The sequence below is a fragment of the Dromiciops gliroides genome, chromosome 6 (genome assembly GCF_019393635.1).
Source record: "Dromiciops gliroides isolate mDroGli1 chromosome 6, mDroGli1.pri, whole genome shotgun sequence".
Classification (NCBI taxonomy): domain Eukaryota; kingdom Metazoa; phylum Chordata; class Mammalia; order Microbiotheria; family Microbiotheriidae; genus Dromiciops; species Dromiciops gliroides.
Window position 1 is genome coordinate 264,442,610 of NC_057866.1, and position 26,882 is coordinate 264,469,491.

Below are 26,882 nucleotides of genomic sequence, written 5' to 3' on the forward strand. Positions count from 1 at the left end.
AGCTACATTTTCCCTAAAAAGCAAGAAATCATCCTAAGAATTTATTGGTCGGAGGGGGGGGGGGGGCTGGCTAGGTGGCACAGTGGATAAAGCACTGGCCCTGGATTCAGGAGTACCTGGGTTCAAATCCGGCCTCAGACACTTGACACGTACTAGCTGTGTGACCCTGGGCAAGTCACTTAACCCCCATTGCCCCTCAAAAAAAAAGAGAATTTATTGGTCAGGGCAGCTAGGTGGCGCAGTGGATAGAGCACCGGCTCTGGATTCAGGAGGACCTGAGTTCAAATCTGACCTCAGACACTTAACACTTACTAGCTGTGTGACCCTGGGCAAGTCATCTAACCCCAATTGCCTCACAAAAAAAACAAACTAGAATTTATTGGTCCAAGGGGTCAAGTCTGAAACTGTTAATGTGAATTGCTGGTAGCCTAAAAATAAGAGGACAGGATATAAAAAGGTGTAAGCTTGACCCACTGCTGATCCAGACCATTAGGACAGGAGTTTGAAAGAAAGGATCCTGCCAGGGAGGTCACTGGGCCTGAGGAACAAAGATCTTCAAGCCAGGGCAGACTTGCTCAGTCATTTCAGTCATGTCCACTCTCCATGAGCCCATTTGGGGTTTTCTTGGCAAAGATACTGCAGTTGTTCACTATTTCCTTCTCCAGATCATTTTATAGATCAGGAAACTGAGGCAAGCAGGGTTAAGTGACTTGCCCAGAGTCACACAGCTGGTAAGTATCTGAAGCCAGATTTGAGTCCTCCTTACTCCAGACCCAGCAATCTATCCACTGTGCCACCTAGCTGCCCTAATGGCAGTATTATAGTGCCTGAAAGAAAAAACTCAGAGACACACTGTTAGTCAATAGATTAACTTATAAGCAAAGAAAATTTTGTTGATGTTCAGTCCATTCAATCATATCTGACTCTGTGACCCCTTTTCTGGCAAAGATACCAGAGTGGTTTGCTATTTCCTTCTCCAGCTCATTTTACAGATGAGGAACCGAGGCAAACTAACTTGTCCAGGCTCACACAGCTAGTAAGTGTCTCAGGCTGGATTTGAACTCATGAAGATGAGTTTTCTTATTCCAAGCCCAGGGCACTATCCACTGTGCCACCTAGCTGTCCAGAAAAGGAGATACACAAAGACAAATGTTATGGTTCCTTTGGATTTTACTGGAGGGTTTCTTCTCAACAGAAAAACAAGGTTAAAAAATTGCTTACTCTGGCTGGCTATGCTAACAAGACATCAAAATACACAGGAATGCAGAAAAACAAATCTACAGTTAAGAAACATCTGTAATTCAATATAAGTGATATATGTACAGTCATGCAAAAGATATTGAATTGCTTGGTTTCTTAGGGAGAGGGAGGGAGGGAGGGAGGAAAAGAATTTGGAACACAAAGTTTTAAAAACTCAATGTGAAAAATTTGTTTTTACATGTTACTTGGGGAAAATTCTAAATAAGAAATTTATTAGTAATTTTTTTGAAAAAAGAAACATTTGTTTAAAAAGCACTAAATGATATGTGACTTAGATAATTAATTGCAGCAAATGAAACATCTGCACCAACAGAAACACCAAGGATATATTGTGTAAAACAATTAACTGCCATGAAGAAATAGCTGTTAGAGCAGGACAAAAGGTACAAGACGTTTCTTTAGTTACAAATGTTAAGAAACACCTTGTGCTTACTCCACAAACCACAGCTGTCCTACCATTACTTGGAACCCAAGATGGAGTGCATTTCAGCACAAAGAGAGAAGTTTTTTAGGGACCATCAATCCCCACCTTTTCCATAAAGTAGCATTTAGAGAAAAATGCAGTGTACACCAGGACTTGGGAGATCTGGGCACTAACCCTGGCCCGACATGAACTCACTGTGGAATCTCAACCTAGTCATGTCCCCTCTTTTTGGTTTCCATTTCTTCATCTACATATAAAGGTGTTGAATCATTTTAGAGGTGTCGGTGTTTTTTTCATTGTGAGTTACATGATCAGAAATTCTTAATGTGAAAGAGCCACATGAATTTAATTTTATAATTAGTTTTAGTTGGTTTCATTAATAAATGCTAATTGATCAAAGCCAAATGGAGTAGCAGCTGATGACAGCAAGATACACAAACTAGATACAGGTAGGTGGTTAGAACCTACTGGCCTACTAGGTTCAAGTGTACTAGTGTGAGGGCAGGAGCAAAAATAACCAATGAGTGCCCTGAGGCAACCTTTGTGCAAGGTCTACAAGATTTAGTGTAAGGCAGCAGGTAACATCTTTTCCTAAATGGGCTCTTTCCCAAACGTGCGCTTTCCAGAACCACATCCCTATGCCTCGATTGCTCAAACCTGTTCTTTGTTCCTCTTTGCTACGTGGTTGGTGGCCTCACTGCCAAACCCACATATTTTCTGCTGTAACTGGAGTCCCACGTAAGCATTCACTTGGGTATAAGCCCCCTAAACATCCAGTCCCCTGTGGGACACTGGAGGCACAAGGAGCCAGATAACCCCCAAACGTGTAAGCCTGATAAATACACTGACTGCTCTGATCCCAGCAGCATTGGTATCAATTTTTCTGTACCTCCTCCAGCTCTTTGCCTTCCACCCTTTTTGACACTGGAAAGGCATGTACCATCTTTTTTTTTTTAATTGGGGGGCAATGAGGGTTAAGTGACTTGCCCAGGGTCACACAGCTAGTAAGTATCAAGTGTCTGAGGTCGAATCTGAACTCAGGTTCTCCTGAATCCAGGGCTGGTGCTTTATCCACTGCACCACCTAGCTGCCCCCATATATACATATATATATATATATACCCTTTTCACTTCTGGCTCAGAAAGTCAATATAACACTACTTAGAGTGAACACCTTCCTATAAAGACCCAGAGAGTATCAGATGAGGGACACCACAATAGTGACCACCAAAGGATGATGTCATTACTATTGCTCATTCTCATCAACCATTTGATTGTTCCATCAAAAAGCACTTATCAGGGCAGCTAGATGACACAGTGGATAGAGTACCGGCCCTGAAGTCAGGAGGACCTGAGTTCAAATTCGGCCTCAGACACTTAACACTTACTGGCTGTATGACCCTAGGCAAGTCACTTAACTCCAATTGCCTCACAAAACAAACAAACAAAAAGTACTTATCAAGCATCTGTGATATACCAGGCACTGCATGAGGCATGGAGGATACAAGGCCAAAATTCAAATAGCCCCAGCCCCCAAGGAGAATCATAGATGGAGAGGTGGGGGAGGAGCTCATCTAATCCAACCCCCCCCATTTCAGAATTGAAAACAGCTTCTCTAATTCTAGTGTATTAGTTTCACCATTTTCACTCTGCTAAATAGATAACATGTGCATGTGCACACACACACACACACACACACACACATATATATATATATATATATATATACATGCAGAATAAATACAGAGGCGGGGGAGGAATAGCATCCAAGGAGACCAGGGAAAAGTCTCATGGAGGAGAAGGTTGAAGGAAGGCAGCAATTCTAAAAGGTTGGGAGAAGGCAGAAGTGTACTCCCTCTTCATCCTTGGTCATGGGGCACAGACAGAGACTGAATGTCTTGTTTGCAAGATAGCAAGTGGCCCATTTTGACCATAACACAGAATACCAGGTGAACAATGTGGGGAAAGGCTGGAAAAGGCCATTTCACAGCAACACACATAGACAATCCATGGAATCGTAATAACAGTAACAATACAATAGCTAGTTAGCTAGCATTTAGGTAAAGCTTTATGGTCAGTGAATTACTTTGAAAGTATTTCCATTTATCCAGCCCTGGAAGGTAAGTACTATTATGAGTCACATTTTATGGATGAGGAAACTGAGGGAGAGGTCAAGTAACGCATCCAGGGTCACGCAGCTAGGCAGTGTCAGGAGGCTAGATTTGAATGCATCTTTCTGACTACCAGCTCTAACCACTTCGAGGGCATCACTTGACAGGCCATTTTAATGATAACAGGTCTGAATTTCATGCGGGATATATTACATGAACAATGTATCCATGTGTAGGAGACACATATGTCTCAACATATCCATGTAACACAAAGTAACTGCAAACAAAAATCAATGAGAACGTTTCCAGGCTATGTAAAACACCCAGAGTGGCCCCTAGGAGGTGCCAGAGTGCACAGAGTGATGGGCCTGGAGTCAGGAAGACCTGAGTTCAAATGCAGCCTCAGACACTTATGAGCTATTGACCTTTGGCAAGTCACTTCTGTCTGCCTCAGTTTCTTCATCTGTGAAATGGTGCTAATAAGAGTAGCTACCCCCCCCCACTGTTCTATGAGAAAGTATTTATAAAGGGCTTGGAACAGTGCTTGGCACATAGTAGGTGCTACAAAAATGTTTATTCCTTTCCCCCCTTCCCCTTACTTTGTATCCAGTGCTTAGCACAGTGCCTGGTGCATAGTAGATGCTATATAATCATTTAGTCCTATTCTCCTTTCCTTCTGAAAAGAGCCAGATTATGGGCACATAGCTTAAAAAACAAACAAAGCCCAATTAAACTATACTTTACTATACTATACTATACTTTACTATACTAGTAGTAGGCCTCCACCAGTCACGGACAACCATGGATCAGTGCCTTGAAGAGCCACAGGCCACAGTGTGACTGTGCAGTCCAATAACCGGTAACTGCCGCATCCTGTGTTGTATCTACCCCATGAGGAGTAGCTGGAGTGTCCTCTTCAGGGCGCTGGCCTGGGCGGATCAATATGGAAAACAAGCTGTTGCCCATGCAGCAGGTTTTCCCTCTCTGCGACATTGGTGGATCCAAAGGAGAGGCAGAGCCAATACAGTCTGGCACCAGGAGTTGCCAGAGGGATGTGATGTCCAACATCCAACTGCCTAAGGGACTCCGACTCCTGATTTTTCCTCGGGGTTAACTCCTGAAGCCTTCCCATATATGGGTATAGCCACAGGCAGCAGAGGTTTAAAATCAGAGTTTCCTTCCCCTAGGCGGGTTGCCTGCCAAGGCTAACGAGCCCCACCTGCCTGAAGTGACTGGTTTTAAGGCACCAGTGACTCACCTTCGCCCCTTCTCCTGTTAGTGGAAACAGTTCCACCACAAGAAGGCCAGGAATTGGGCTTCAATTGTCAGAGGCTATTTGAGACCCACGCTATTGGAGCATTTTATAGAGAGTGGGAGCTTATCCCCATTCCCACCCCAGCACGACAAACCTTTGGAACCAACTTTACTATACTACACTACACTATACTATACTTCACTATGCTATACTATACTATGCTATGCTATACTTTACTATACTATGCTATACTTTACTATACTATGCTATACTTTACTATACTATACTATGCTATGCTATATACTTTACTATACTATACTATACTTTACTATACTGTGCTATACTACACTATACTTTCATAAGACTAGTACAAAGCAATTATAAAGAGAGAAACAATCATGAAACAGGAAAGCATGGACTAGGAGGACAACTAATATCTGCATTTTATTGAGCATGTATAATTACATGCATGGGTAGAGTGTTACCATCATGGTCTGGCTTGATGTGTAACTGTTTCCCCAGCTTCCCTTGGAATATCATCATTTGGGCTGACCCCTTGGTCATTAGTCAGGCAGTCCTTTCTATTCTATGACTTGCTCACCTATACATCCCTTTCCAAATGTTAGCTGACAGGTGGGCTGATAGTAATCCTCACCAAAACTCTAGCCTTCCCTTTCTAAATCTGAACTTATAAAAGACCAAGGCTGGCTAGAAGTATTAACTAAATTCCAGGAGCCTAGTCAGGAATGCTTGTCCCTGTGAACTACAAATCCCAAGATTGCAGTCAGTCTTCAAACCCTTTATAAATAAGCATGGGGGCTACCTAGGTGGTCCAGTGGATAGAGCACTGGCCCTGAAGTTGGGAGGACACTAGTTCAAATCTCACCTCAGACAGCTATGTGACCTTGAACAAGTCAATTAGCCCCCATTGCCAAAAAACAAAAATCCAGGGCCATATCCAGTCATCCTGAGAGAGAGAGAGAGAGAGAGAGAATCTTGCCACTGGAGACCCAGATTGCTTAGTAGGAGGCTGGTGATTTCGCACAGCTCTCCCTCACTTATTTCCAATTCACTGTAAGTTATGACATCGGGGGGTGATATCATGGTCCTCTTCGAGAATGGTCAGACAACAACAACAACAACAACAAATAAGGATGGAGAAAGACATGGGCATGGTTGTAGACAGCAGGAAAAGAGCCAGCAAATGGAAAGAGATGGAAGTTGAGAGAGAGGAGGGCTGATCATGGGAGTGATCTGCGAAAAGAGATCCCAGATCAAGGGTACAAGGGGCTAGCCCTCAGACCTTCGGGAGATCAGTATCTTCATCAGACACAGTAAGAAAGAAGAGGACAAAAGATGGTGTCAAAGGGTTTTGAGATGAAGACAAAGAGAGAAGAGGGAACTCATGGCCAATGGGCCCTATCTGGTCAGTGAGGTGGCCCACAGGATAGAGAGGTGGGCCTGGAGTTAGAAAGTTGTTGTTCTTGTTCAGTCATTTCAGTTATGTCCAACTCTTCATAACCCCATTTGGGGTTTTCTCGGTAAAGATACTGGAGTGGTTGGCCATTTCTTTCTCTAGCTCATTTGACAGATGAGGAAACTAAGGCAAACACAGTGAAGTGACTTGCCCAGGGTCACACAGCTAGTAAATGCCTGTGGCCATATTTGAATTCAGGAAGATGAGTCTTCTTGATTCTAAGCCCAGGGTTCTAGCCATTGTGCCCAGACCATTACTAGATATGTGACTCTGTGAAGTCACTTAAGCTTTGTCATCCTCACTTTATTCATCTGTAAAAGGAGGATAATAATAACATAGGAGTGGTTGTGAAGATCAAACAAGATATGTGTAAAGTGCTTTGCAAACCTTAAAGTCCAATATAAATGACAAAGTATGGGAAGAGGTCCTCATCTAAAGGGAGCAGAGAAGGGGGTGGCAAAAGAAGTTTAAGCATCATAAATGTAGAGTTAGGAGGAACATTGAGAGTCCCATCTGGTCTAATCTGTTCATTGGACAGACAAGTAAATTAAGTCAAATTAAGACGGGGAGATTAAGTCACTTTCCCAAGGTGGCAGAGTATCAAGAGAAGAGATTTGAACTCAGGTCCTCTAAGAGGAGAATTGGTACTATTTCCACTATAATCCAATGCCTCTTAGAGAAAAGAAGGGTTAGAAGAGCCCCTGCAAGGAGTGTCCTTGAGAATCAGATATCGGAGCAGCTAAGTGGCACAGAGGATATGATGGAGGAGGCCAGAAGGGTTAATAGAGAAACTAAGGTTTGAGTTCTTACCAACAGTACAGTAACCAGAAGGGTTCGAGTCTTTTTCAACCAACACTATCAACAGAAACTTAAAGAGTAGCCAGGCATTAATTAACCTGGATAACAGGATAACAGGAAACAGAAACTGTACCTAGAAACCAGATCTTGAAGTAAAGAAATATCCTAAACAGAGAGAGACCCTTAAGGTCTGACAAGTTCAAACATGTTTTAGGAACATGCACAGAAAGACCAAATGTGTCCTTAAATTCACCTTATTGTTTGGGACAAACTGCCTCAGTTTATCCAAATAACTCGAGGAGACCACCAAGTCAAGCAGAGACAGATTTATTACATCCTCATGAGGACGGGCAAAACCCAATTACACATTGAAGTCTTGCAAAGATATGCCCAATCCCCTAGGTTTTTATAGTAATCTTGAAAAGGACTGTCCCCACGTACATCTAGGGTGGATGAGCTCACAATCTAACATCCAATCCTGTCTCACCCAAGATACCTACCCAGCTCGTGATCCATGTATGGAGACATGTCCAAGAATAAAGGGGAGAAGGGGAAGGGGTACAAGTCTGAGGAATGTCAAAGAAAGAGGGAGGCAGAAATCACTCCCTTATCTGACTGCAATTTATCATGACAGGGACTGGGGTTTGACATGTGAGAGAAGTAGGCCGACTACTTGGAGACACAATTTTTATTACAGGCCATAAACTAAGGTGTAGCTGGCATGTGGGAACTAAGCAGAAGTAAAGTAAATAGTGCTAATTGGGAGAACTGTGACAAGTAATAAAACTTACTGGGGGACTGGATATCTCCCAGACCCCATCCCCAAAGTTTACAGAACTGTCCCAAGTCCATTATCTCAACAATAGAACTTAAAGGAGACAGTGAGAATTTGACAAGCAATTAACTTTTAGGCAAAGCGAGAGGCTAGCTATTCTGGGGGTGGGAGGGTTAGGTAGCTTTCAGACTCCATCGTCAGAGTTTAATCTGACTCAAATCCATAATTGTCCCACACATTATGACATTCAAACCCCCAAAACACACCCCTAGTGAAAAAGGTACCCACCTTGGGAAAGATCTTAGGACCCTGAAAATTCCAAAATAGGATGTGAACAAGGAGATTAAGATAATGAGGAAGTAACCTACATTTTTCACTATAAAAATAACTATTTCCAACTCCCAAACCAAGACACCTTTTCCTTTCAGTGTTCTCCCTGTGGTCATCACAGTCTTTTTTTTCTTTTTCTTTCTTTTTTTTTTTAGTGAGGCAATTGGGGTTAAGTGATTTGCCCAGGGTCACACAGCTAGTAAGTGTTAAGTGTCTGAGGCCGGATTTGAACTCAGGTACTCCTGACTCCAGGGCCAGTGCTCTTTCCACTGCGCCACCTAGCTGCCCCCAAAGATTCATAGATGTTTTTTTCCTTGTGTGTGTGTGTGTGTGTGTGTGTGTGTGTGTGTGTGTGTGTGTGTGGCAATTGGGGTTAAGTGACTTGCCCAGGGTCACACAGCTAGTAAGTGTCAAGTGTCTGAGTCCAGATTTGAACTCAGGTCCTCCTGACTCCAGGGCCGGTGCTCTATCCACTGTGCCACCTAGCTGACCCCCATCACAGTCTTTTAATAAAACTGGAAACTGAGTCACTGAGTCTTGTAATTTTTTGGGATTCCTCATGATCAATTTGGTCAATTAAATCCATTCCCACATCAGATAGAGCACCTGTCCTGAAATCAAGAGGATTTGAGTTCAAATCTGGCCTTAGACACTTACTAGCTCTGTGACCTGGGCAAGTCACATAACCCCAATTGCCTCCAAAAATAAAAAGAACCAGTTATGAAGAAGCAAGTCTTTTCCCCTTGCATATACAACGGCAGTTCTGCCAGTAATCCCTGCAATTTTCTGCCAATGCAGTCTGAGCCCCCATGACTCAAATCTGAGCATTCTTTTCCTTTGCTCACCACTGGCCACCTCCCAGCTGCATTTCCTTCTCACCCATTCTTCACTCTGACAGATGTTGAAATAGCAGGGCCTGCCTCACTCATTGTCTAACACAGCTGCTTAGGACCAGACTCTTGAGTGGTTTTTTTAACACCAAAGATCCCTGAAGCTTATTCTTTTCTAGTTAACATAATGAAGCTGCTCAACTGGACACCTTCCCCTGTGGAATTCATCCTCTGACTGCTGACTCCCACCCATAACTGCTGCTCCCTATGGATGACCGCCTGACAAAGGAGACAAGGAAAGGTTTGTCAGCTTTTCTATTTTCTTGGTGTTTCCTGCTTCATGTCCAGAGCTGGTTACATGGATTTTCTTTTCACAAATGTGTCTGTACTTCCTGTGACTTCTCAAGGGATCTCAAATTAGCCCTTGCAGAACTCAGAACTATAATATTGAGAGAGATCTCTGGCTCTCCCTGAGACTCTTATTTTGATGGGCACCATCCAGCTCCAGGAATTTCAAATTATAAACTGAGAGCTGAAAGGCCCTTAGACTTCATTGGCTCCAGCTTCCTCGTTTTGCAATTAGCATCAAGGAACAGCTCTTCCTCCCTTCCTAGTGCTTCCCACTAAGGGGCCTGTCTACTCTGGACCGATGTTACAAGCCAAATGAGCTTCAATTCTGGGAGAGTCTGCCCTCTAAGAAGGGGTCAGTTTAAGGCTTTCTTTATTCTTAAATTCTTCAGCTTGCTAAAGCTCCACCCATGTGCCCCTGGGAAAAATTAGTCAAAGCTCATGTTACAGTTTATATCTCTAAAAGGGGAAGTAAAAAGATATTCACTTTACAATAATAATTGGTTATGAGGCATGCAATTATTTCCTAATTACAAAAAGTATAAATATGCTAAAAGACACAAAAAAGACAGCACACATTAATAATGCTTCAGTAGCTTAAAAGTATAGTTATCCTTTCCATATCTCAGGAGTTAGGGGTGCCCCCCTCCACAATCTGGAAAAACTGGTTAAAATGTTTGGCCCTCCCTTCATACCAGAGAAGAAGTCTGAATTTTTTATTTTTCTTTTATGAGATATTTACAGTACCTTACTGTAAAATTTGGGTTAAGTATTTGGTCATAAGCTCTGTGTTATCTGCTGGCCTTCACATGTCATCTGTGACTTTTGCACAACTCCCAAAAAAATTCCCTTTTAATTTCTTGTGCTGACCCATGATATATCAGAACCACAGTGGGGAGAGTCACAATGTGGAAGAGGTAACTGTACTATTAATCCTCTACTGGGAGTTTAAGTTATAAATATGGGAACATGAAGTAGTTTGCTGGACCACTAAACAGACATAGCTACATTTCACCTTGTTTCTGCACTGTCCAAACAATTCCCAAAAACATCTTCCTGTCAATGGTCATCTTCTCTAATGAAGAAGCTCCCTTGGTCCAATCAGCTTCACCTAATGGAGCCAGCACTTCTCACAAGGTCACCTCTAGATCTAGGCACACCTTGAAAACAACATTTACTCACCTATTCTGGAAAGGAAACACAAAGAGGAAAAGGCAAACAGAGGCCCAAGCATCAAGTCTCCTAGTTGATTTAGCCATGATCCTAGGAGTGGCCACAGAACAGGAGGAAAGAACATCACTCATCTCCCCTAATTCTTTACTAGAAGTCTGGTGACAGAGAGACTGATGACAGAATCTAGTGACAGAGAGACCATTTGCCACAAAGGAGAGTCAAAAGAAGAAATCTAATCAGAAGCTGATTCTTCTTTTTAACTGATGCAATACCTGACCATGTTAATGATGTCACTGGGCAGGGGAAAGGATTAAGGGACCACTCAGGGTTTTCATCATACTAAAGAGCCAACTCCTTTCAGTATTGAGTCACACACATCCTTGGAGTCCCAGGAATTTTCCTATTCACACAATCCCTGGGATGGCCCCTGTAGGTCAATCCAAGTACAAAGACACCCAAACAAAGAAACAGAAGCCCCAGTAAATTGACTTTGGCTCCTCCATATATAGCACTCCCACTGTGCCTTACTACTGAGTATCTCAGGGCCCTTTTTGTAGAAACCCTAAATCTGGAAATTAACTCCCAATCCCCACTCTACCATTATAATCTTTTCCAGGATATTAACTAAAAAATTTATAATAACAGCTGCTGTGTGTGAATGCATGTGGGTGCAGGACAGAGCAGGGCATAGTAGGATGGGGGGCAGAAGGGGGCAGGGAGAAAAGAGGCAGAAAATTGAGTTTTCCTTTTTAAGACAAACTAGAACTGATGCAAAGTAAAATGAGCAGAACTAGGAGACCATGTACACAGTATCAACAACATTGTGTGATAGTTACACTACATTTTGCATTATGCTAAGTCCTCTTTTTCTTCAGGGGTATTATTCTTTTTGTGTGTGTGTGTGAGTCAATTGGGGTTAAGTGACTTGCCCAGGGTCACACAGCTAGTAATTGTTAAGTGTGTGAGGCCAGATTTGAACTCAGGTCCTCCTGACTCCAGAGCTGGTGCTCTATCCACTGTGCCACCTAGCTACCCCTAGGGGTATTATTCTTGTATTTAATTCATTCATTCCATCGATCTTCCCCAAAGTCTTTCAATTCTTTCCCTAAAGTCTATTAAAGTCTTAATGAAATCACAGATACATAAATATAGTTTGTTGTTGTTTAGTCATGTCAGTCATATCCAACTTTTGGTGACTCCATTTGGGGTTTTCCTGATGAAGATTCTGGAGTGGTTTGTCATTTCCTTCTCCAGATCATTCTGCAGGTGAGGAAACTGAGGCAAACAGGGCTGAGTGACTTGCCTAGGGTCAGACAGCTAATAAGTATCTGAGGCTTGATTTGAACCTAGCAAAATGAGCCCTCCTGACTCCATTGCTCAATCTATCCACAGTACCACCTACCTGCCATATATATATACACACACATATCTATATACAGACACACATATGTAAATATATACATATATACACACATATACCTATTTTATATGTTATATATAGTTTATCTATAAGATGATGGATGGATGGATGGGATGGATGGATAAATGCATGCGTGCGCGCACACACACACACACACACACACACACACACACACACGGCACATAATATTCAGATGAGTTTAATTCCTGCCCCTGGCAAATACAACTCTGTGACTCTGAGTAAGTTACATAACTTCTCAGAGTCTCATGCAACTCTTTTTGTCATATGTTACAGGGTAGGTGGCAGGGCCAGCTTGCACTGATGGAAGAAATTTCCTCAAAAGGAGTTCCCTACACCAATGAAATCATAGATCTGATATAATAGTATAAATAATAATATAAATATAATAGTATAATAATATAAATATAATAGTATAAATAATAGTGATCAAGCGAGACAGATGGATGGATAGATGGATGGATGGGGGGGTGGAGTAGATAGATATACACATGTATATATACACACACACACATATATGTGTATGTTTGTGTGTATATACTCTACTTTTTGTATGGCACAGGTGGCACAGTGAATAGAGCACTGGCCCTGGATTCAGGAGAACCTGAGTTCAAATCCGGTTTCAGACACTTGACACTTACTAGCTGTGTGACCCTAGGCAAGTCACTTAACCCTCATTGTTCCACCAAAAAAAAAAATTAATTTTTTTAAACCACGCTATCTAACTTGCACTCTAAATTAAATTTTTAAAATGAATTCTATTTCTGTTTGTCTTGAAATCAGGGGAAAGAGTGATAGATTTGAAGTCAAGGGGCCCGAGTTCAAATCTTATGTCTGCTACATTCTAGCTGTGTGACTTTGGACGAATCAATTAACCACCCTGGGCCATAGTTGCCTCATTTGTAAAATAATGAGGTCAGACTAAATGACTTATAATATCCCTGACAACTTCACATCTACAATCCTATGACCTGGAACAATTATTTTATTTTTTGTTGTTGTTGTTGTTGTCATCCATTATTAACAAGTGTCCATTAAAATGGAATTTTTTTTTCCTAAATAGATATTTTCAATTTTCAGTGAATCATCTGAATCCATCCCAAATTCCACTGGTGACTGTATTGGATTTGATCGTGTGCTCTTTGAGGGCAGGGACTGTCTTTTGCCTTTTTTTATATCCCAGCTCTTAGCACAGTGCCTGGCGCATAGTAAGTGCTTAGTAAAAATTTATTGACTGAATTGGGTGGGATCTCTTAATATTTTTAATAGAGGCTGTTATTTCAGTGTGTCTATGTACCCAGGCTTAACTGTTCCAAAATCATGAGTTCATTATTAATTCCATACTTCCCAACCAACATTTTTTCTACAAGAGAAGTTTAAGGCATCTGATAGTGGAAAATCATTTAAGAAACTATTAATATATATCTTTTAAAAGGAAGAAACTATTAGCATCATTAGTAATGTTTCCAGATCATCTGAAGGTGTTAGTGAGCCTCTAGCTCTCCTAATAACCTCCTGAGTCTAATTTGTAAGCTCTGGATCTATGATTCATGTGCCTTTAAAGAATAATGATTATGACTAATGCAGAAATATGTTTAATGTTATATATCAGACTACCTGCTGTCTAGGGAAGGGGGGCAAGGAGGAGAGGGAGGAAGAAAAATTTGAAATTGGAAATCTTATCTAAACAAAGGTTGAAAACTTAAATAAATAAATATTTTTTTAAAGAGTAATGATTTAAAAAAAAGAATAAGGATAGAGACAGGGATAGAGAAGGGGATAGAGACTGGACCATTCATCGATTTAAGGAAATCCCATGAAACTCCCTCTATCAATGAAAGTCAAGATCCATTGACTTATGCAGAGTCACTCAGCTATCATGTGCCAGGGACAGAACTTGAAAGTAGGACTTTGTAGCTTTCAATCTGTCCATTACAACACACTACCTCTCTTGACTTGGAACAGTCCATTTATTTAAAAGCCATGAATGTGCTAATTATGTTATTCTTCGGAGCAGCTAGTTGGCATTGTATAGAACAGGGCTTCTTAAACTTTTTCTACTGGTGACTCCTTTTCACCCAAGAAACTTTTACTCCACCCCATGATGGCATGCGCAGTGCAAAGTGCAACCCCCATGTTCAGTTAACATGACCCCATATGGGGTCACAAGCCACAGTTTAAGAAGTTAGGATATAAAGCACCAGGACTGGAGTAAGGAGGTCTTAGATTCAAATCCTACCTTGGACATTTATTACTAGCCATGTGACCCTGGGCATGTCGCTTCACCTCTGCCTGCCTCAGTTTCCCCAACTATATAATGAGGATCTCACATAGCACCTAATTCACAGAGTGGTTGTCAGTATCAAATGAGATGTGATGACATTTGTAAAGCCCTTCGCATAGTTCCTGGCACACAGTAAGCACTTATAAATTCTTGTTTCCTTCCCTCCCCCTTCTTTTGTTGTTTCATTAAGGCAGCTTTACTGGAAATCTCTAACTTTGATCCAGAGGAATTGTTGAGTCATTTCAGTTCTGTCCAACTCATTTAGGGTTTTCTTAGCCAGAGATGCTGAAGTGGTTTGCCATTCCCTTCTCCAGCTCATTTTACAGGTGGGGAACTGAGGCAAACCAACTTGTCACATAGTTAGTAAGTGTCTGAGGCTGGATTTGAACTCATGAAGACAAATCTTCCCAATTCCCAGATTCTAAAATCTTCCCAATTTCTCTATTCACTACGCCACCTAGCTGCCCTGACCTGATGGGAAAAAATGCCACATTTTGTAGTACTTCGTTGTGAAATAGTGTTCTGCCATTTTCTAATTTTGTGACCTTCAGCAAGACACTTAACCATTGCTTATCTGTTTCCTCTTCTGTAAAATGAGGGGGTAGAACTAAACAGACTCTGAGTTCTCTCCAGAGAACTCAGAAATATCTTAGAAATATCTTAGCAGCTGAATCCCAATTATTATTTGAAAATAATAGACTTGGGGCCTCTTTTGTTCTGGAACCTCGGGTTAGTGGCTGAAGGAAAGAGAAGAAGGCATCCATTCTGAACCTTAGGGTAGAAAGGTTTTCTTTCTCAATTTTCTGAACTCCATGTGTTCTCTACTAACCCCTAATATACTTTAATAAATGCTTAATGACTAAACTGTTTTTGAAGCTTCCTACTTATAAGTAAGTCCTAGCTAGTTTCTCCCCACACTGGGGGCAGAAAAAGACAACCACACACATTAGATTTTAAATGTCACATGATGAAGTAAACAATTTCAGAGGAAATTGGGAAGAGCTTTATGAACTGATGCAAAGCGGAGTATACAGATCCAGTGTCCAACGATAACAACTTAGACTCTGATCAATGCAATGGTCAACCAACCCCCAGAGGGAGGAAGGTGAAACCCTCCAATCCTGACAGAAAGGGAGCCAAGATGGTGGAGGAAATGCAGTGAGCTCTTAAACTCACTATATGACCACTCCAAAAAATATCCAAACAATGCCATAGGACAATTCCTGGAGCAGCAAAAGCCACAGAAGAATGTGCTGAGATCATTTCCCAACCAAGGACAGCTTGGAAGGCTGGAAGGAGGGAATTGCTGTACTAAAACAGTAGTGGAGCCCAACCCCACAGTCACACTGACACAGATCAAGCCCCAGGAAGGCCTGGCCAGAGAAGGAGACCCCCAGAGCCTATGAATCAGCTGCAATGCCAGCGTCATATGGAACCAAGCTCACAATCTGGTGAGAGAGCTGAGCCCTTGGCAGGGGGCAGATTGCAGGGGTCTCTGCTGGAGGCAGAACTTGGGTTTTTCACCCCTGCTGGGAACCAGGAGGTAGGCTTGAGTAGTAGTGGCCCAGGTGGAGGACCATAGCACACAAAGCTGGTTGATTAGCAAGTTTGTCTGGGGTCATCTACTGACCAGAGAACAGGCCAGGAGAGTGAAGAACCAGATCCTCCTTAAATAAAACCACCTGGGACCTCCTGAAGTTTTGGATACTGCAGCCTGGAAACAGTGCCCCACTTTAAGGAGCTAAAAGTCAAGTAAAAGAAAGGCAAGATGAGCAGACAGAGAAAGGTGAGAAAGTTTCTTTAGTGACAGGGAAGATTGAGGTGCACCCTCAGAGCAAGATGTCAATGTCAGGGCCCCTATATCTAAAGCTTCCAAGAAAAATATGAATTGGTCTCAGGCCATAGAGGTGCTCAAAAAGGACTTGGAAGATAAAGTTAGAGAGGTAGAGGAAAAAATGGAAAGAGAAATGAGGGTGATGCAGGAAAGACATGAGAAAAAAGTCAACAGCTTGAAAAGCCAAATTGGTCAAATGGAAAAGGAGATACAAAAGCTCTCTGATGAAAATAATTGCCTAAGAATTAGAATTGAACAAATGGAAGCTAGTGACTTTATGAGAAACCAAGACACAATAAAGAAAATCCAAATGAATAAAAAAATAATAGAAGGCAATGTGAAATATATTCTTGGAAAAATTGCTGACCTGGAAAATAAAGCCAGGAGAGATAATTTGACAATTATTGGTCTACCTGAAAACGATGACCAAGGAAAGAGCTTAGAAATCATCTCCCAAGAAATTATCAGGGAAAACTGCCCTGATTTTCCAAAAGCAGAAGGTAAAATAGAAATCAAAAGAATCCACCAATCACCTCCTGAAAGAGATCCCAAAAGGAAAACTCCCAGGAATATTATAGCCAAATTCCAGAGTTCCCAGGTCAAGGAGGAAATATTGCAAGCTGCCAAAAAAGAAAGAATTCAAGTACTGTTGAGTCCCAGTCAGGATAGCACAAGATCTAGCAGCTTCTACATTAAAGGACTGGAGGGCATGGGATATGATATTCCAGAGGGCAAAGGAATTGGGATTACAACCAAGAATCACATATCCAGCAAAACTGAGTATAATCTTTCAGAGGAAAAATGGGACTTGAATGAAAAAGAGGACTTTCAGACATTTGTGATGAAAAGACCTGAACTGAATGGAAAATTTGACTTTCAAATACAAGACCCTAGAGAACCATAAAAAATTGGAGTTGGGGGACATACCTAGGGTCATGCAGTGGGTGACTGTCTTGTGTCTGAGGCTCGGTTTTGGCTGGGGTCCCCCCGGGTCCATGGTGGATGCTTTGTTCACTGTGTCACCTAGCTGCCCCATGATGAAATCTTTAAGGTAAAACTGAGGGATGGGGGTGGCTAGGTGGCGCAGTGAATAAAGCACCGGCCCTGGATTCAGGAGTACCTGAGTTCAAATCCGGCCTCAGACACTTGACACTTACTAGCTGTGTGACCCTGGGCAAGTCACTTAACCCCCATTGCCCCGCAAAAAAAAAAAAACTGAGGGGTGATAGGAATGCACTGGGGGAGGGGTAAGAGCAGAGGTAGCATTGGGTAAAATCCCACACGAAAGAAACAGGAAAGGGCTTATAGAGTGGGGGAAGAGATGGGGAAGAAACAGGACAGTAAATGAACTTTACACTCATCAGAATAGGCTCAAAGACCTTAATCTCATCAGAGTTGCCTCAAAGAGGGATACACATACATACATACACACACACACACACACACTTGAGTAATCTATTTAATCTGGGCAGTAAATGAGCCTAACACTCATCAGAATTGGCTCAAAGAACTTAATCTCATCAGAATTGGCTCAAGGAGGGAATAACACACACTCAATTGGGTGGAGTAATCTATTTAACCCTACAGGAAAATAGGAGGGGAAGGGGATAAAGAGAGAGGGGCAAAAGAAGGGAGGGCAGATTGGGGGAGGGGAGCAAATCCCTTTTGAAGAGAGATAGGGTGAAAGTAGATAATAGAGTAAATATCATGGGGAAGGGAATAGGATGGAGGTAAACACTTAACAATAGTAATTATGAAAAAGAGAAAAGGGGGAAAATTTGTACAAAAAATATTTATAGCAACTCTTTGTGGTGGCTAAGAATTGGGAATCAAGGGAATGTCCATCAGTTGAGAAATGACTGAAGAAGCTGTGGTGGTATATGATTTTAGTGGAATGGTATTGTGCTATAGGAAATGACAAATAGGATGATCCCAGAAAAACCTGGAAAGACTCATATGAACTGATGTATAGTGAAGTGAGCAGAACTAGGAGGACATTGTGCATAGTGATAGCATTATAGCTCTATGAGCAATTGTGAATGACTTAACTACTCTCAGAAATACAATGATCCAAGACAATCCCAAGGGACTAATGATGAAGCATACTATCCATTCCCATAGAAAGAACTGATTTTTTTTAAAAAAGCACTTGTGGATTGAACATATATAACCTGTACCAGATTTGTTGCTATCTTGTGGAGGAAGGAGGAAAGGGAGGGAGGGAGAAAAATTTGGAACTCTAAATCTTATGAAAATGAATGTTGAAAACTACCCTTACACATAACTGGAAAAAATAAAATAAATGTTTGTCACCAAAAAAAAAAGAAAAGAAAGAAAAGAAAGTAATAGACTTGTGTTTCTTTCAAAGTATCCTTTAACCTGGACTTTGACCAATTTAAACTGATTTTTCCCTCCATTTGGGATCCTTTTCACTGAACCATCACCCAGAAAAATGGAAGTGTCCATAGGTTATGCTTCCCCAAGAGCCCTCAGGCATCCACATGTAGCAGTGATTGCTGTGTCTCAGATATTTGCATTGAGGACCAACCTCATGCTAGTGAGAACATTGAGGCTTTCAGCATCTGGACTGTTCCTTATTAAAGAGAATAAGTTTTAAGAAACCTTTGTTGCCAAGAAAACTTCCACTCAGATGGGAATGGAACCAGTGTCCCTAACCTGAGTCCTTTTGTGTGCAGTAGAGCCAGCTGGGGCCATAAGTCCTTCACTAGCCTGGGTGTGTGGTTGTTAATGTAAATGTGTCAACAAAGGAATGTATGCACAACCTTCAGAGAGGGTGGTTCTCCCTCCTGTTACTGGCACGAAACTTTTTGTCAGCAATGTTTGTATTATTGGGAAAACAAAAAGATCCTGTGAGAGCTTCCATTTTCTTCCTCCTCTCCATGACTGAAGGCCTTGACTTCAACTGAGACCGCAAGAGGAAATTGCATCGGAGAACAGTGTTGACCTGAAGCATGAGGTTAAGATGCTCCGGAATACAGTAGAAAGAACACTGACTGGTTATTGGAGTCAGAACACCTGGGTTCAAATTCTGTTACTTCCTACCTGTAATTGGGCAATTACTCCTCTCTGGGCCTTGATTTCCTCATTTGTAAAATGAGGAAGTTGATTTGTTGGCCTCTGATGATCCCTTCCAGCTCTATGTCTATGAGCCTATGAGATCCCAAGGCCAGTTGTTTCCTGGAGTAGAATTTAGTTTATTCAGGGATGCATATATTTAAGATACCTGCCTGTGTGACACTGGACAAGTCACTTAACCTCCATCTGCCTCAGTTTCCTCATCTGTAGAATGGGGTAATAACACCACCAGGGTAGTTGAGGGGATAAAATGATATTACAAATGGGCAAAGGATAATCAATTAATAGCTCTATGATCATTCAAATTTTGAGAAATTCAACATAAATAAATATTTCTAAATGTTCATGATGTACCCACCTTGTGCTGGGCACTGGAGCCAAGGGAAGAGGATGGTACAAAACAAGTCCTTGGCTCTCAAGGACTGGCAATAGTCACTGCTATTTTTTTTTTGCAATGACTTTTTTCCATAATTTGGGTAAATTCCACAGGAAATGAAACAACAGAAATATGGTACTTGTATTATAAAGAGATGCCCTTCCTAATGACTGCCACGCCCCACCTGGTCATGATGTCAAGCCCTAGAAAAAAAACAGTGCCTGGAACATCACATAGTAGATCTTTAATAAATGTTTGCTCTGCGGAGTAGATATCAATTCTTTCTACTTTTCCTTATTTCACTCTTTTTGCCTATTTCATAAAAACATGTACTTATTTGCCATAGGGTTAAAAAGGACCTCAGAGGCCATCTACTCCAGCCCCACTATTTTACACATCAGAAAATGGAAGAGAAGTCAGGAGACTTGCCCAAGGTAATAAGGGGGCAGAGCCAATAGTCAAAACCAGTTCCTCTGATTCCAAACCTGACATTCTTCCCATTACATCAGGGCTTCTTCTCTTCCTGTGGCTAAAGGCTGATGTTTGTTCTATACTGACTCCTACTGGTAACATGGGAGTGATGAATGAAACAACTGGCCTTGGGATCTCATAGGCTCATAGACACAGAGCTAGAAAGGATCATTTAGTCCCACTTCCCTGGTTAATGAAGAATGACATTATATTCTGCCAGCAATGAATTCCACTAAAATCTGGACATTTTGGTCAGGGATTAGGCCTTGTGGCATGTGTTTCTTGACTCTTGTCAGAAATCTGTAGAAAAATACATCATTCCAGGGGCAGCTAGGTGGTGCAGTGGATAGAGCACCAGCCCTGGAGTCAGGAGTACCTGAGTTCAAATCTGGCCTCAGACATTTAACACTTACTAGCTGTGTGACCCTGGGCAAGTCACTTAACCCCAATTGCCTCACTAAAAAAAAAAAAAATACATCATTCCATTAAAGTGCCACACCAAGCCACCTCGTCTTGGAAACCATCACAGTTTTGCCCAAGCTCTGGCCTGTCCTTAAAAAAAGAACATCTCTGCATACAGACCTGGTGATGGGCTATGTGCCTGTTGTCTGAAGGCCTGCCCATCTAAGTTTGGGAAGATTCCACAAGGTTGGCCAAAAGGATTCTGACCTATTTGGCAATAGCAATTCTCAGAATCATTCTATTTGAGTGGAGAAATGAGCTTGTCTTGGCATCAGAACCATCAGAGTTCAAATATCATCTCTCAGTGTGTTAGACCCTAACTCTGAAACTGAGCAAATTATTCATCCTCTCTACATAATGAAAACAACAATCCTCATAGGACTTACATCACCAAATGGGTGGATAAAATGAGATGATTTTGCTTTTACAAAGTACTTTGTCAAACTCGGAGCATTCTTATTCTGGCCTAGGCCCAGTCTAGCTTTGAAATTGGTAGTTTAGGGGCAGCTAGGTGGCTCAGTGGATAAAGCACCGGCCCTGGGTTCAGAAGGACTTGAGTTCTGGTTAGGCCTCAGACACTTGACACTTACTAGCTGTGTGACTCTGGGCAAGTCCCTTAACCCTGATTGTCCTACAGAAAAAAAAAGAAAGAAGAAAATTGGTAGTTTAGATTTGAAATTGGAACCAAATGAGAGGTTTGTAGATCAATCAACAATTAGAAAAAGGGCACATACTTAGCCATAGCTAGGAAGGGAAATTCAACACAGCTAGGCATTGAGGACACCATTACTTGGGGCAGGTAGGTGGCCCAGTAAAGAAGGCACTAAGCCTGGAGTCAGGAAGACCTGAATTCAAATTCGGCCACAGACAATTGCTGTGTGACCCTGGGCAAGTCACTTAACCTTGTTTTCCTCCATTTGCTTATCTGTAAAATGAGCTGGAGGAGGCAATGGCAAACCGCTTTTGTATCTTTCCCTAGAAAACCCCAAATGGGGTCACAAAGAGTCAAACAAGACTGAAAGGACTGAACAACAGCAACTACTTGATTCAGCTGAGGGAAGCTCTGAGTTCTCAGTTGTCCACTGTGGTCCAGTATCAGAGAGTGCCTGAAACTGTTTTGCACTTAGGTATCAAGGAAGTCATGTTAACGACATCCTGAATCTTTAGTCCCCTTCAGTGAGCCAACCAAGTCTGTCAAAATTTGCATGAGAACAGGGTTTAGGAAATAACTATATAAATGTCTTATCATCATTGAAGGTTGAGAGACTGAGCCATATGAGAATTTGTAGTCACAAGTCCTATGTTCAAATCCTTATTCTGCTATGTACTTTCTGTGAGACCTTGGTCAAGTCACCTCACCTTATTAGGCCTTCATCTGAATGTAGGAGTTGATCAGTTAAGTCCCCAACAACAACAACTCACTGGATGAAATAACAGGCTATGAAGGACAGGTAATATATCTATATGAAGGGTTAAAGTTTTGCTTCTTTCAAGGTTTGAGTGTTATACATTTATTCACAGCTTGTAAAAGACATGAAACTTCCAAAGGTACACACCCTGAAACAGACTATAAAGAGCATATAACTTAAATGGCCCATTTGCATCTTATAAAGGCCTTTCAGACTTTAAACCAACATAAAGAAAGGATAAAAAAGGTTTATTCTTCTTCACTCCTTTGGGAAGTGTGAAGAAGGTCCTTCATCAACCTGATGGAATTACTGGAGAGGTGTGGGGACTATCACTTCCCAATCTGCAAGAAAAATCACTGAGGCAGAGCTCTGAGCCAATGGCACTTTAATAAAGGGGCCATGGTCCTCTCTAATGAAGCACACCTCAGATCTTCCTCACAATCTGAGATGCCCCTGGTCCCCAGGACCTTATTTTTTATAGGGTTTGATACCCAAATATGCAAGAGAGGCATGGAAAAATATAGAATCTCATTGGCTGATCGACCTTGCTTTTGAGGGCTACTCATGGAAAATAATTCAAAATATTTGCGTTACTGGAAGTGAATCAGTAACATAATTTATTTTATGTGAAGGATGATACATTTCAAAATGTTTTTCAAAGAAATTAGCACATTAAACATGGTGGATTCAAAGTAACCTGTTTTCTCTGCATACCCTGTAACTCATGCTGAATGTATCCCTGGACTGTTTCTCTTTAAAAAATCCTAGCCAAGGGAGGCAGGGATTATTCACTTTACAGTAAGAGTTCCTTTAGAATCTCTTTATGTGACATTTTCTTTATGCTTATCTATTTCTGTCCATTATGCACTTGGTAGAAATGGTAAATTAGGAGAGGGAAGGGCAAAGTCTAAAAGCCCCTAATCCAAGCAGATTAGTCAGTCAATAAACATTTATTAAGCACCTGTGCTAGGCATTGTGCTACTAAAGATAGGAAGAAAGGCAAAAACCCAAGAAACAGTCCCTGGTCTCCAGGAGTTCATGGTCTAATGGGGGAGAAATCCTCTCCCAAGGGTCACGAGGATCAAATGAGGTAACTGTAGAAATATTTTTAAATGACTAGGCCTAATTTGGGGGCTGAAGCTGACTGGAGGACTAATCTTGCGACTTTTGACTATTTGGCTATCTGACTTCGTTAATTTAATATGTGCCGTTTATAAAGTTCCACCACACTGCTCCACTCCCAAGTTGGTAAGCAAAATATTAAGAAGCCTCTTAAGTAAATAATCCAAGCAGAGTTTATTTATGAGGTACTATTTAAAATTAAGAATACAGGAAAATAAAATGTACAACCTGACTGCTTTCCCGTGGTCTCTTTCCACTGTGTCTCTTTCCCACCTGCTGCACTTCGAACTTCTTGAATACAATAAGGGCCTTAGCTGCCTCAGGGCACGTTACACTTTCCCTGGTTTGTATTAAGGCCGTAACCTTGTCAGCCCCGACTCTCCTTTTCCAAACCGAACTCCCCTCTAGTCAGTCCCTCCTAATCTTGTCTAGCTAATCCGTCCTCTCTAGTCAGGCCCCCCTCCTCTAACTCCCAGGTCTATATATACCTTTTCTTCTCACCACTCAAATCTCGGGGCTTCCTTCGCCCCCACAGACCAAGCTAATCTGCCAGCCAGAGCTGCAGCTGGTGGGGGGGGGGGGGTGCTCTCGAGCCTCATGCCTCAGCACAGGCTATCCGGGATCCTTTAGATAGCTCCGCTTGGGTCGGAGGGAGCTGGGGCTCTTTTTTCCCCCCAGCTGTCTGTCCTGTCATCTTGTATAGCCCACGGGGCTTTTTCACTCAGCTAAAGCTGAGGAGGAGGGGGAAAGACCCTGAGGGCCTAAGGCTTTCTAATCTCAGCCTAAAGGTAGGGTCCCCAAATCAAAATAAATTTCCACATAACATATATAAAGTATAATATATGTAAAGTTGCTGTATATATGCTAATATTGAGCAAGGCAGAGCAGCTAACAGATATTATCACATTTAATTCTCCTTTAAGGACAAATTATGTATAAGCAAATTACATATAAACAAGAAATCAGAATGAAGATGAACAGTTTCAGAAATTATAGTGGAATTTGGTGGGAAAGTGTTATTTCGATGGCAAGTTGTTGTTGTTCAGTCATTTCATTCGTGTCTACTCTTTGTGATCCCATTTGAGGTGTTCTTGGCAAAAATACTGGAGGGGTTTGCCATTTCCTTCTCTGGCTCATTTGACAGATGAGGAAACTGAGGCAAACAGGGTTAAGTGACTTGCCCAGGGTCAAACATCTAGTAAGTATCTGAGGTCAGATTTGACCAGGCCCAGCACTCTATGCACTTTGCCACCTAGCTGCCCCATGGCAAGGACTTTGTCTAAAAACACATTTTCAAGGAGACTGAAATTGGTAGTGAGCTAGGGGGCTCAACTTGAGAATGTACCTGATACCTAAAGATTCCATTCTCCCCACTTGACTTTTGCTTATACTCTACGTTGAAGTTTCAATAAGAATTTCAAAGAAAACATTTATCTGATTTTATTCCAACCCTTCCTCTCCCAGAGACCTTTGTGCAATTTGTCACATGGCCTCTGCTCCTGTTTACACCCTGTTTCTATTCCCACTCGCCCTTTGTATTCTGTTAGTGTGTGTGTAGTTTTTTCAAATGCATGTTTCTGTGCCAGTTGCCTACCAACGATTCTGATTTTTATTCTGTTCATTTCTCTGCACCCCAGCACCTCCCGCTAGGATGCTCACCCTGGAAAATTTCATCAGGAAAGAGCCGAAGACTATCCAGGGATACCCCATAGTCTGTGCCTTTTCACACAACTGGGAGAGAATAGAGAAGTTCCAGTGGAGGCCGGATGACATTGTGATTGCCACTTATCCAAAATCTGGTGAGTCTGGTGACCTTTGGCAAGTCTCTGAACTTCTTTCCTTGGCCAAGAAATCTCATAGTTTTATCAAGCCTCTTCCCTGCTCAGAGAAATTAGACAATCTTCCTCCATGGTTCATGTTTCCTGATAATGATAACTATTATAGCAGGAGGGGGAAAAAACTCAACAATGGTTTTATGGACTTCTAAGACCTTCCCCTACAATCATGTGAGCAGGGCTAAAAGCAGAGTATAGTTAAATATCAGAACTAGCTATGTGACCCTGGAAAAGTCACTTAACCCTCTTTGCCCCACAAAATATGTGTGTGTGTGTATATATATGTATGTATACATGCACATATATACATATATATCAGAGAAGAAGAAAGCTTTTGAATTATTCACACTTAATTTATTTGTGTTATTGGTTATTCTTTTGTTGTTGAATCATTTCACTTGTGTCCAACTCTTCATGACCCCATAAAGGATTTTCTTGACAAAGATGTTGGAATAGTTTGCTAGCTCATTTTACAGATGAGGAAACTGAGACAAACAGGGTTGAGTGACTTGCCCATGGTCACCTAGCTAGTAAGTGTCTGAGGCTTGATTTAAACTCATGAAGATGAATCTTCCTGGTTCCAAGCCCAGTGCTCTATCCACTGCATCACCTAGTTTTGTAAAATATATGCTTTGTGTTTGCTATTTGAATTTCATTTTTTTTCTGGGTGTTCCTTTGAATGTTTCTTTTTCTTTTTTCAGTTTTTCTCAATTACATGTAAAAACATTTTTAAGTTCCAAATTTTTCTCCTTCCTTCCCTTTCCCCTCCAGAGGCCAGCAAGCAATTTTATATAGATTATACATTACTATCATGTTAATCATATTTCCACATTAAAGAGAACCAAAGGAAAAAATGCAAGAAAGAATAAACAAGAACAATAACAAAAAAAAAGCAACAACAAAAGTGAAAATAATATGCTTCAGTCTACATTCTGACGCCATAATTCTTTTTCTGAATGTGGAGAGCATTTTCTGTCAAAAGTCTTTTGGCACTGTATTGGATCATTGTACTGCTGAGAAGAGTTAAGTCCATCACAGTTGATCATCACAAGATGTTGTTGATACTGTGTACAATGTTCTCTTGGTTCTGCTCATTTCACTCAGCATCAATTCATGTAAGTCTTTCAAGGTTTTTCTGAAATCTGCCTGCTTGTCATTTCTTATAGCACAATAGTATTCCATTACATTCATATACCACAACTTGTTTAGCCATTCTCCAACTGATGGACATCTTCCCCCCCCCATTTCCAATTCTTTGCTACCACAAAAAGGGCAGCTATGAATATTTTTATACATGTGGGTCCTTTTCTAATTTCATTTTTTTTTAATAAAATTAGGCCTGTCAATTAGCACAATGAAATATCAGCTTCAACCATCAGAGAACACCAGCCTAGCCTTTAAAAAAAATGCTTCAAACTCCTTGGAGGATTTTGTTGGCCAAAGCTAGGCAGGGAGTTCATAGGCATGGTAAGGATACCAGTTGTCCAGTATGAGTCAGATTGTCAGTAAGCAGTGGCTTGACACAATCTTCTTGTCTGGTATTTTTTAAATTTAGTATTTTATCTGAAACAACATTTAGCATTAAGACAAATAACTAAGGTTGCTTTGAGACTATCTGAGTTCCATGTTTTGTTTTTCTGGTTTTTGTTTTAGGATTGGGTTTTTTTGGTGAGGCAATTGGAGTTAAGTGACATGCCCAGGGTCACACAGCTAGCAAATGTCAAGTGTCTGAGGCAGGATTTGAACTCAGGTCCTCCTGACTCCAGGGCCAGTGC

At 41.5% G+C, this 26,882-nt stretch overlaps 1 protein-coding gene across 1 annotated transcript in view; it reads left to right on the forward strand.

The window, feature by feature from the left end:
• Nucleotides 1-9,380: 9,380 nt before the first annotated feature.
• LOC122730475 (sulfotransferase family cytosolic 1B member 1-like) overlaps nt 9,381-26,882 on the forward strand; it is a 43,624-nt gene continuing 26,122 nt past the window's right edge. Inside the window, exons 1-2 of the mRNA XM_043969613.1 lie at nt 9,381-9,560; nt 24,910-25,071. Coding sequence (XP_043825548.1) covers nt 9,527-9,560; nt 24,910-25,071 — 196 coding nt within the window. The 5' untranslated portion in view covers nt 9,381-9,526. The remainder of the gene's footprint in view (nt 9,561-24,909; nt 25,072-26,882) is intronic.